This window comes from Pteropus medius, unplaced genomic scaffold (assembly GCF_902729225.1).
Source record: "Pteropus medius unplaced genomic scaffold, Ma_sr-lr_union100, whole genome shotgun sequence".
NCBI classification, from domain to species: Eukaryota; Metazoa; Chordata; class Mammalia; order Chiroptera; family Pteropodidae; genus Pteropus; species Pteropus medius.
In genome coordinates, this window is record NW_024354500.1 from 17,256,895 (window position 1) to 17,269,913 (window position 13,019).

Genomic DNA, 13,019 nt, shown 5'->3' on the forward strand with positions numbered 1-13,019 from the left:
ATGGTTACCAAACCAACTATAAAAATTGGCCTTACTGATGTCAGATAAGCAACTATAAACACATCATAATAAGTAAAGGGAAACAAGTTTACAAAGGTTCAATAACACTGCATTTAATAATAATGCAGCTATTTATAAATGATGTTCAAGTGCCATACACTATGTATGTGTATTACATTGTTTCATAATTCTCACAATCATCTTATAAGGTGGGTAGTTATTAGCAGGCCTAGAATCTGATATTCTGTCTGATTAACTACAGTAATATAACACTACCCATCCAGAAGCTTTATGTTTCCCTCAACTGAATATTGATCTACATACAACACATTTATGTAGTGCAGGGAATCAGCAAACTTTTCTCTAAAGGACCAGACAGTAAATATCTTAGACTTTATGGGTCATAGTCTCTGTCAAAGCTACTCAACTTTGTCTAAATTAATTCAAATCTGTTATTCTAGCATAAAAGCAGTCATAGACAACACAAATGAGCATAGCTATTTTCCAATAAAACTTTATGAACAAAACTTAATTTCATATAATTTTCACGTCATGAAATAGTGAAATAGTGTCATGAAAGGGTATTCTGATTGTTTTTTAACCATTTAAAAAATGTAAAAACTATTCTAGTTCATAGACTATAGGTTGTGGGCCAGATTTGGACTGTGAGCCTTGGTTTGCCAACCCTTGTATTATAACATTAATCATTAAGTGACTGATGAGTATATAGCCATAGAAATTAAGCTCCACAGGAACATTGGAACATTGTGCTTAATACATATTTGCTACATAAATAAATATTTCATTGGGACTGCTAAAAGTGCAAACATTATCAATATGTGGTATCTTCAACCCAAACTTGCCATACATCACATAATCAACTTGACCAAAAACCAAGTAATCAGGAAATTTAGTATCTAAGAACTTCAGATAAGATAACCTAAAAGAATGTTAAATAGAGAGACATGAAAAATGTATGTTAAAGGCATTTAAATTCTTAAAACCAAAGTGGAAACAATAAAGGAAGAACTAGACTATAGAAAAAACATAAAATTTTGAGAGAGAATCAAAAGAAGTTCTACAAATGCTAAATGTCATTGAAATGTTTAAAAAAAAAAGTAATGGATAGACTAAATGGCAGGTTAGCTATAGCTGAAGAGAAAAGTTAGTGAATTGGAAGACAGAACTAAAGAAATTACCTAGGATATGGTATAGGGATAATTTCTTTCTCTGTCCTTTATCTTTTCTTTCTTTTTTCGTTTATATATAAAAAATAAGTTAAATATGAAAAAATGATTGTCTTATGTTTAATAAAAGTTCCAGAAAGAAAGGCAATATCCAAAAAGATAATGGCTAAAATTTTTTTTCAGAACTAATGAAAAACATGCCTTATAAAGAGGCACAATGAAAGTGCAGAAGCCTAAACGCAAAGAGGTTATTCTGTGAAAGAGAGGAGGAAGAGTACTAAAACACTTTGAACTAAAATAAAGGTTTTCTCTTAATTCTATGTTCATTTTCAAATGGAGAAAAGGGATTATATTATAGACCTATATATTACCCACAAGCCATTAAATATCCAGGAATGTGTTAACCCCTAGGATACATAGATTTTCTAAAAGGATAAAGAGGCACAAATAGATTTTTGGAAATCAACTCATAAATCCTTAATCTCCACTTTTACATTTTCTTAAAACTGACTTACTTTAAAACCCATCTCTAAAAAAGGCATCATACAATATCTCCTTCCCTGTCTCCCATTTCACAATAAATCTTTTTCTGTTTTACAAAACGAAGACATAATTCTTACGTATAGTTTTAAGAGTCTAAAAACCTCCTGAAAAAAAAAAAAAAAAACAATTTGAAATATTAGTATCTAGAATCTTTTGGCACGTACAATGGTAGTAAGGGTTCTTATCTTTCCCTGTTTTACGTATATTTCTGTTAAATGTGAACCTTGGGTTAGAAACTGGGTATTCTAGACCAAAAAAGGATTTTCTTAATTTAGCTATGCTACAAAATGGAAAAACAAAAGTAACAAATATTTGCATCTATGAACTTTGTGTCTTCTATTCCAATTATTTTCAAGAAAAGCATTGCTCTAAGGAAAAAACTAAGTGAAAACAAAGCAAAGAAAGCATTAAAAAAAAAAAAAAAAGACTGAAATGTGCTGTGCCATATTACAGCCAGGTAATAAACTTGAGGTCAAAGCCAAGGCCATACTTTTCTGCTTTAGAATTCATAAGTGAAATGGCTGTCATGAAGATGCCAATTAACATGTATATTTGAAATGAAAAAAGAAAACTTTTATAGATAAATATTACATCTGATTTAATCGACTGACTGCCACGTGCATGTGAACTGGCCTTGTCAAATAAGTTCTACGTAGACATTTTCCATAGACCAAATAAGCTAAATATGGAGTTTCAATTTTTAAAGAAAATATATAAAAGAAAAAATATAAGACACTTTATTAAAACATATTGGATTGACAAAGGAATTCTGAAATTAACAAGATTTCAATTTTTCCAATTATTTGTGTATTTGGTTTTTAAAAAGAATCTAAAAGCAACAAGTATAATTACTAGACACTTGTTAAATCTTAAAGCCTTTTCAGTATATTCTCCAAATTCAAAAAGTCAATGACTAATGACTGAATTACAAATTATTTTCAACTTTTAGATGTTAGACTGCTATGTGATTTTGGCATTTAATTCAAAAGGAAAGAAATGAATGATAATGCAACAGGAAAACTCTTTCCATATCCATCTATTTATTATGCGACCAAGATTTCTTCAGCACTCGTATCTTTAAAAAAAAAAAGTTTAAAAAGAAAATTGCTGCTGAAAGTTTTATTCTAGCAATAAATATCTATTCATGGATAAATGGACTAAATGAATAAAGAAAAACATCAGTACCATCTGTTTTAAGCTATACATTTCCAATACAATTCTAGACAATAGGTTTAATATCTGTATTATAGTCTTGAGTTAAGTGTTTATTGATAATTATAAAGATAACTTGATCTAGTAAAAAAAATACTTAGAACTTTTTAGTTAAAGGAATGTTATTTCATGTTAAATTTCAGTGGATGCTTATCTTTTTATTAAAGTTGATAGGATAATTTAAATTTTTTCAATCACATAAAAATCTATGTCAGAATTTTAACTTTATATATATTTTATACATGCATTTTAACATGAAGTTTTTAACATGAAGTTAAAATGCATGTATAAAATGTATATAAAGTTAAAATTCTGTGATAAAACTGAACAGAAATATAAATTTAAGAAAAAAGCACAGTATATTTCCAACTGTTCAAGAGGAGATATGTATATTTTTTAAAAACTTGATGCTGAGTATCAAATCATAATTATTTTTAGAGCTCACTGGATACGTATCAGCATCATGTAGGTTTTATTTTAAAATATCAACATTTATACCCTTTAAAATATGTAATAAAGTATACACTTTTTAAAAAAATTAAGGGCATCTGCAGGCCCAAAAAAGAAAAACTGAAGACCAATGTCATGGAAGTTAGTGATGAAAAAAAAAACACCTTTTATTTTTTCCCACAAAGTTCACTATTTTTATACCTCCCTGAAGAACACCTAAACTGCATCACTCTATGGAACTGAGATGTGAAAATAAAAGCTACAGAAAACCGCAATGTGAAAAACTTTACAGTTTTTCAGTGTGAGTAATATAAAGAAAATCTTTAGAGTATTAATAGAAAACTGCAAATTCTAGAAATTCCCTAAATTATGACAAAATAGAGATGTTGTGGAAGAAAAAACTCCTACAAAGATGGGGTAAGGGGACTAAATTTAAAAGCTCCTAAAATAGTATTCAACAATAAATACAGAAAATATGTAGACAGGGTGCTATGTCAGACTGGCAAAAATTCAAGTCTTACCACATACCCACTAAGATTACATTAAATGGGAATTCTCATATATTACTAGCAGAATGGCAAGTGCTAATGCCTATGAATGAGGCACTTGGCAATATCTAGCAATATCTAATTTGTGGGATAGATTCCTAGAATTGTAGTTGCCATTTCAGAATTTAAACCTATAGATTTAAATTCTGAAATGGCAACTACAATTCTAGGAATCTATCCCACAAATACACTGTGAAGATACGAAAAAACTGTAAGTACAGACTTTTTTAAAGCACTGCTAATAATAGTAAAAGTCTTGGACAGGGGTAACCTCTGCTTATCAATAAGGAATTAACTGACTATCTATGGTACATCCATTACCTGGTGTACTATGTAGCAATAAAAGTGATAAAGATCTCTATAAATACTCTGCTGTAGACTGATCTACAGATTATACTGTTAAGCAAAAAAAAAAAAAAGTTTTTAATTAAAAACAAACAAACAACAACAAAAAAAACAACAAAAAAACCCAACGTACCAAACAATGTGGATACTTTCTCCAAGAAAGGTGGTACATTTTTATTATTAAAAAAAAAAAAGAAATAAGTTTAGACCACATAATTTTAAAACAGGCTGCCTACAAGTGAAAGAGAAAGAGATAGAATCAAGATAAAAGCTAGGCTTCTGTGAATAAAAATTCTTTTGTAGATTTGACTTTGGAACCACGTATTTTTCCGTAATTATAAAACAAATTAAATCAAATTTTTTTAAAAAGCAGTTCCTCCAAAACAAATAAACAAACAAACCCTGGCTCTCATCCAACTGGTGGAATTAACAACCAGGAATAATTTCAACACAGTAACTTAAATATACATTCCTACTGGGATATACCTGGGGATGCCACCAAACACCAACAACAAGAAAACAAATGAAATAAAAAAAATTAATCATTTTGTTAGTAATTATATTTATGCTGGTATTGTAAAACTACTTAAGGTAAGTTTACATCATTAGGAACCAAGACACTAAACCCAAAAGCCATAAAAAAAGACTAATACATTTCACAACATAAGAAAATACATTTTCTCCAAGGCAATAACCACCAAAAGCAGAGACAAAAAAATTAGTGAAAAAAAAAAAAACTCGTTTAAAATATTAGCAACTAGTATCAAAGCAATCAGCCAGTTTTTCCAAAAGTATTTCATCAATCAAACTTAAGATGCATCACTGCTGTTATGTACTAATGCACAAAGAAATTTTTTTAAATTAAACCATGTCATGCCATCATTGTAATATGCACCTAGATAAGACTTTAGGTGTCAAAATGGGCAAAAATGTATATTTTAGACTCGATATAAACAGAATTCCTATGGATCAATAATATTTAAGACCAAATAGAAAAATGTGCCAAGGATATTAAATGGTAATTATTAGAAAATAAATAAATGGGCAATATTAAATGTGTTCAATTTCACTCATAATAAAAGAAATGCATATTAAGACTACAGTGAGATACTATCTTGCCCTGGCAAATATCAAAAGGTTGATAACACTGTAACAAAAGTTAGAGAAAACAGGTATACTCAGACATTACTAATAAAAGCGTAAATCATGTATAACAAAATTAGAAATGTTATCTGTTCTGATACAGCAACTCTACTTATAGAAATTCATCTTACAGATATACTCATGTGTGAGTAAAATAACCCATACAGAAGGCTAATTTACTTGACATTATTTTGGAGGGAGCAAAGGTTGATAACACCATAAATATTTATTAAATGACGGCACATCATAAAATGGGAATACTATGCACCAAGTGAAAAGAATGAGGGTGCCTTTAATGAACTCTTATGGATAGTTTCCAGATATATTAATTTTTTAAAGTAAGATTAGAAAAAGTATATACAGGATGCTAGCAACTGTGTGACTATAAGGGGATGAGACAAGAATATATGTTTTCATTTTAATGCATAAAATATCTCTGAAGGGATAAATAAGAAACTGGAAACACCGTTTGCTTCTGGGGTAGGGAAGAGGGTGGTAGGGTCTTAGAAATAAATAATATAAACATCTTCTGAAGTATTCATTTTCAGTATATAATGCAAACTTTTTTAAAAATTAAAAAAGCAACACTTGCCTTTTTTCCTTTTGCAGTTTCAGAATCCTCATCTTCATCTACATTGAGTAGATTTGCCTCACTACACAGAAAATAAGGAAAAAAAAACCTTAAGTGACAATTACAACCCATACATTAAATTCAGAAGTTGTATCCTATTGTATCCTATTATTACAAATAATAATTCAAGGATCAGCAAACTTTTTCTGTAAAGGGCCATAGAGTAAATATTTTAGCCTTTCTAGGCCATATGGTTTCTATAGCAACTACTCATCTTTGCCACTGTAGTATGAAAGCAGCCACAGATTATACGTGTGGCTGTGTTCCAATAAAACTATTAACAAAATCCACTGGTGGGCAAGGTTGGGCCTGCAGGCCATCATTTGTTGATCCCTGCCATAAATGAACACATAGTATTTGTTTTCTTAACTATAGATTTCACATACGGTCACACTCATTTTTACTTTCTTTCTTGGATTTAAAATTAGGGGAAAAGGACAGAGAAACAAACAAAGAAACAAACTGATATGAAAATCTTAGCTAATGAAGAAAAAAGTAATTCCAACGGTATTGCCACAGTAATACCATTTTGAAGAAAATATCAACCCTTCCTTGAGAATCATTGGCTTGAGATACTAAAAGACCAGAAGGATGCATCTATTAACAGTTTATATTAATCTCAACATGTTCATAAAGGATCCACTTGAAGATCCACTTATAAGGATGAACCAGAGTGCAATTCATAAATGAAACATACAGGTAACACCTTAAGACAAATTTTTTACATAACCATGACAAGTCTTCTCAAAAAGAAGCTCAAAATACACCTCCGAAGGCAACTCAACTAAGCTATTTTTAGTAAAATCTTAGCTATTTATAATAAAAATGTAAAATCTGTTTCATTACTGTTTATACACATCCCAACTTTTTAATGCTAAAAATTCTCTTCTTCCAAACATTTTACAAAAATGTTTAAAAAAATGGTATACTTCCCATTCAACTTAATTTCAAATTTAATTCCAATTTTTCAAAACTAAATAAATACTAAATGTCTGTAACAAAAAAATTATTTTAAATTAAAAAATAATCAAAAATAAAAACATAAATGAAAGAAGACCATAAAACACCAATTTTAAATGACAAACTTACCAGTTCTAAGCTCTCCTTCAAATAAAACTTCAGTTCAACATCTCATAGGTGAAGGCACAAAAAGTGGTAATGATGAATGGAGCTGTTGCCCAGACAGAAGTGAAGCACCTACAATATTTAGCCAATATACTCTGAATGGCTTCCTGTGTAAAATTTCTAAAGCATAATTATAGTTTCGGTTGAACTTAGTGTATATATTTTTGTTTCTCTAAATTTGTTTCTCTGGCCAGGAGAAAACCAGATCAATAAACCAAGAAACTAATAGCAATGCTGTATCTGTAATACAAATCTTACAACATGCAAAAGGTTCTATTGAAACTCTTATTTAAAATTTTACACAAAAGTAATTCCAAGTATATTAACAAAGCATAATAAACACTTTACTTAACTTCTGTCTGGTTCAACACCTGTTTATCATTTATAGTGTTTCTGGTGGGAATCTGACCTAAGATGGATTTGGTGGTGGTAGGAGGCTTATAACTGGGAAGAAGGATATTATAGGATTAGACTTTCATACAAAATTCAGGGGTCTTAATCTGGATTGACTTACAATAAATGGTGGCTTTTCAAATCTTTGAACAGAATGCCCCATTTATTTTTTTAAAAAAGAACAATTTCTTTAGCTGGAAATCTTCTAAACAGTGGTTGATTTTTAATCAGAAGGTTACAGGTATTACCTGCATGTCTATACATTTCAAAAGATGGAGAAATATTAACAACAAAATTATTTACCAATAAAGAATTACTTTTTCTTTCCTTAACGCTAGTGTAAAACAGTTCAATATTTTCTTAAGAATGCCACACTCTTAAAAATATTTCCATGAACTATAAATTGTTTTCCTAATGAAGTTTCATTCTTATAAATAAAAATTCTTACTCTTTATCTGTATCTCCTTCACTTTCTTCTCCATGATCGAAGCTCCAATTATTTTTAAAACCTCCATCTCTCTCAGATTCTGCTCTAGTCAAAGCTGAAATAAAAACAAACTGAGATAAGTATTCATTAATAAAGCTATTCAATATAAAATAAAATTGAGCATTCCCCAAGCCCTTTGCTTAGATTTTCTTTTAATTTGCTTGCCCTTTGACGATTTCTCATAAACATCTTATTTCCTCTAAAGAGAAAAAAATCCACATTAAAATGTTTTTTGCTAATTTACAGTCATCCATGTGTGTTTGCTAGAGAAAGCTCAAATTAGTAAGGTATAATAAAAATAGGTAGCATAAATATGTATGAAATATATAAAAATCAACCTTGTATCTCCGTATTTGATGACTCATTCTAGAAATTAGTGCCTGTTAGTTTGCTTGCCTTATTCATGATAAACATATCCAGACCACTAACTTTTTCTTTACTGCCATCATCTGTACCTTTTAACAGAAGAGAAACAAATCAAGGACTTTTGTGTTGACAATATGGTAACCTCAATGTCAAAAAAAAAAAACAAAAAAAAACTATATCAGAATACCAAACATGTTTATTATGAGTTTAAAATTTTTTATAAGTGCACGGCTAAAATCCCCTGAAGCCATAAACAACTGGAAAGTGGGAACCCGAAGAGATAAATGAAATAAGATCTTAAGTTCTCATTTAGAGCCATGTGACAAAAACCTGATAGCCTAGAGTCAGGGCTTTAAGATCAAGTTTGGGGCCCCAGCAAGATGAGAAGTCAGACTGAAGACCAGAACACCTGAAGGGCAACACCCTGAGTGGACTAGAGAAAAAAAGAAACTCACTGAAGAAATTGACAGTGAGGATAATTATGTCTTGTCCTTGGCTCTGGGTTTCTGGATTAAACTGAAGACAACATGTATCCACCCCATGATTAGGGAATTCCTGACCATAAGTTCAAAAATACTCAGGTTTGAGACCAGAAGTTTCACAACCTACATGGCCCCAAAAGAATCCATAATTTAAAAAGTCTCACAAGAAAATATGCTCAGCATCACTAGACATTAGGAAAATACAAATCAAAACTATAATGAGATATTACTTCATACCCATTAAGATGGATATTAAAAGAAAAACCCACAAAAAATAATGCGTTGAAAACAATGTGGAGAAATTAGAACTCTTATGCATTGTTGATGGGAATGTAAAATGCTGCAGCCACTGAAGAAAAAGTTTGACAGTTCCTCTAAAGGTTTAACTCCATCAATCCCACTTCTAGGTATATACCCCAAAGAACTGAGGGCAGAGACTCTGATATTTGTACACCAATGTTCACAGCAGCATTATTCACAATCACCAAAAGGTGGAAACCAAAATGTCCATTAACAGATGAATAAACAAAATGTGCTCTGTACACACACACACACGTATATTATTCAGTGATAAAGGAATGAAATTCTGATACACGCTACAACATGAACGAACCCTGAAAACATTACATAGAGTGAAATAAGCCAGACACAGAAGGTCGAATATTGTATGATTCCACTTTTATAAGGTACCTAGAATAGGCAAATTCAGAGATAAAAAACAGAACAGCAGAAGCAAAAGGGAGAGGAGAATGGAGATTTATTTTTTAAAGGGTACGATTTTTGTTTGGGATGATGAAAAAGTTCTGGAAATGGATAGTGGCAATAACTGTACATTATAAATATACCTAATGCCACTCCACAACTGTATACTTAAAAATGATTAAAATGGTAAATTCTATATTATGTATAAAAAAACTATAAAAGCAAAAGACTAGAAGTCTAACTGAATCAAACAGAAATCTTTTCTTAAAAAATATAAAATTTCGGAGACTGTCCCAGGTGCGGAGGGGGCCGACAAAGGAACAGTGGCAGCTGTCCCCCCAGCCTTGGCTCCTGCGCCACACAATTCAGTCTTTCTTCAAGCTGCTGACCAAGTTGCTGACCCTCCATTGGCACCCAGGAAGATCAGGCAATTCTACTGGTGAATACGGATGGATAAGAGAGGCCTTGGAAGATGAAAGGCATATGTAGATGAACAGGTACCCCAGGTAACAGCACCACCTTCCTGCTATGTGAGAGAGAACCCTTGAAAGCCTTCTTGAAAAAACCCTCCCTCCCTAGTTAAGGCTTCAGATGATACACACAGTTGAAATCCGAATGTAATTTCATGAAACCTTAAACTAGCCAAGTCGCTTCCAGATTCCTGATTCGTGGAAACTGAGATGATACATTTTGTTTTGAGCTACCAAATTTTTGATCAATCTGTCATTCAGCAATAAATGTCGTGCTTATATATGTCGTGCAAATATGTATATACATATATATAAAATTTCAATATAAGCCTCAAAAAAAAGTTTCAAAGAATATGAGACCACAACTAAAAATATCATTTAAACAGGAGAAAATAACTAGGAATACCAGGTGCTGCAGACGTTAAAAATAAAAATAAATAAAAATAAAAATAAACAGGAGGAAATAAACCATCATGAGCAAATCTGAAACTTCTTTATGTGCATACTGGGGCTGGACAAATAAGTAAATAGATAATGGCAGTAAAGTTTCTCCCTGTCAGAGAAAGAGGTTACAAGTAAGCAAGAGAGGAAAGCCAGAACAGAGTCCATTAGAGAGACTGATATGAGCTCATATTGATACATGTACAGATGGATAGATACAGAAACAAATATAGATACGTACTGTACCATAGCAGTATACAGAGCTTAGTCTCAGTATGTCTAGGAGCAGTGACACCCCAGTAGCAATGAGCACATCTACAACCAGATCTTGATTTCTAAATACCATTCACCAATAAAAGGAGCCAGGACTCCAAGGAAAAATGACTGATTCTAGGGATGAAGAAGGAAAAATACAACATAAGCCTGGAATATTCTGCTGTGCCAGAAAGCAAGAAAGTACTTAAAAAAAAGGAGGCATGTCAAAAAGATTAAAGGAGCCAATCTGAAAGACCCTGCCAATAGCCAAACAAAGGTAGAACAATTTTAGCAAAAATACATAACAATAGTATTGGATGATGACCCCGCAAATAAAATAAATACTCGAGTCTAAACTGATATAAACAACTGATTAATAAATGGAGAGAGAAGACATGTCTTTCTTACAAAAAAATACGTACAAACTCTCTCCTCTAAGAGATGAAACTTAATTCCCCTTCCCTTCAGTATACACTGGACTTGGTAACTCACTTCCAGAGTCAACTATAAAAATGGGAATAAAGTAAATTGACAGTGAAAAACCTGACAATCACAATCTCAGCCAGGTGTTCATCTAAAGTGATGTCTTATTCATACCATGTACAATTATGCACCATGTAATGAAGTTTCAAAGATAGACTGCATATACAACAGTGGTCTCATCAGATTATAATGTAGCTGAAAAATCCTATCCCCTAGTGATGTCATAGCCATCTTAATATCATTGCACAATGCATTACACAAATGCCACTGTATTACAACTTCTATAGTATTCAGTACTGCTGTTACAGGTTTGTAGCCTAGGAGCTATAGGGGAACGGAATTTGTCACTCCAAAATATGTCTCTTTGGCATAAGGATTTTAGGCTAGTTAATATTAAGAAAGAGCAGGCATGAGAAAAGCTCTGAAAGCCAAGAGGCAAGTTAACCAAAAAGGCCAGCAGACAGTGAAAAATCAAGAGATATTTTATGCCCTAAAAGAACTAGGGTTCTGTACACATATTTCTAACAAACCTAATCATATTATTTCCTAATCGACAGATTAGAATCTATAAATTAATAAGTGAAAGAAAAATAGCCTCACAAAAGTGATAACTGCTGGTGAAAAAAATATAAAAAGCAAAGCCATTTTTAAAACATAAGTTTAGAGCAACTTTGAGTAAGAACAAAAACTTAAAACCCTCAAAAGTCCTTGAGACTATCACAATTTAATATTCTGCTATGGCCGACATTTGTAATGAGTGTGGAAAATTATGTCCACTATACCCCACTTATAAAATTGAAGGAAAGGAAAGATAAACATTGAGTGATCCCAGTTAAGTATCTCAAATTAAATACATGCATTTTCCTCCATACCCTCCACCAAAATGACAGTAATGGAAGGAGAGGGAAAAGCAGAAACCCATAAGAGCAAAATAACCCAGAAAGGGAGATAATAGCAGATGTGTGATATAACTGAATCAATGAAAGATGAGAATTTGATGGATGGGTGCGTAGGAACTGATTTAGTCACCTACAGAAAAGCAAATCTAAATGCCTGTGAAGGCATAAATATTACCAAATTGACACAAGAAAAAGATGTGCACATTGTTGTAGCAATAAAAGAAATGGAATTCATCATTAAGAATCTTTCCATAAAGAAAAATTCAGACCCAGAGGGCTTCTCCAGTAACTTCTTTTAAACTTTTAAGAAATAGCAACAAATTTACCTAAAGTTTCCCAGAAATAAAAAAAGGAACATTTTGCGGCTCATTTTGTGAAGTCAGAATACACGATCCCAAACCTGACAATGACATTCAAGGAAGAAAAATTACCAAGCATTCTCTCATGAAAACAGATATAATACACTAAATAAAATATGAGCAAATCAAATCCAGTGATATATAAATATTGCCATCAAGTAGGGTTTATTCCAAAAGCAAGAGTTAACATTTGCAAATTATTAATGTACTAACAAAAAAAATAAAAACTCTTAGCAAACTAAAAACAGAAGGGAACTTCCTTAATCTGAAAAAAAGTAACTATGAAAACCTTCGGCAAACATAATTTTCCCACTGCAATTAGCTATAAACAGTTCTACTACTCAACTACGTAGTGAGCGTCCTTACTAGCATAGTAAAGTCAAGTCAAGGGGAGAAAATGTGTATGAAGAACAAGGAAAGCAAACCAGAAGCAAATTTATTCATGTACAAAACCCTAGAAAGGCTCAAAAACTGGAGGCGCTAGTTACATCCATAGGA

At 31.7% G+C, this 13,019-nt stretch overlaps 1 protein-coding gene across 13 annotated transcripts in view; it reads right to left on the minus strand.

Annotated features, from left to right (window-relative positions):
* SENP6 (SUMO specific peptidase 6) overlaps positions 1 to 13,019 on the minus strand; it is a 96,214-nt gene that overhangs the window by 63,072 nt on the left and 20,123 nt on the right. For 11 of the 13 annotated variants that reach the window (XM_039853133.1, XM_039853131.1, XM_039853135.1 and 8 more), the window contains exons 2-3: positions 8,026 to 8,119; positions 6,021 to 6,081 (exon numbers count right to left, since the gene is read on the minus strand). In XM_039853133.1, the coding sequence (XP_039709067.1) occupies positions 6,021 to 6,081; positions 8,026 to 8,119 (155 nt within the window). Of the gene's footprint in view, positions 1 to 6,020; positions 6,082 to 7,148; positions 7,257 to 8,025; positions 8,120 to 13,019 lie in introns of all 13 variants that reach the window. The other 2 variants (XM_039853141.1, XM_039853142.1) reach the window with 1 other exon arrangement.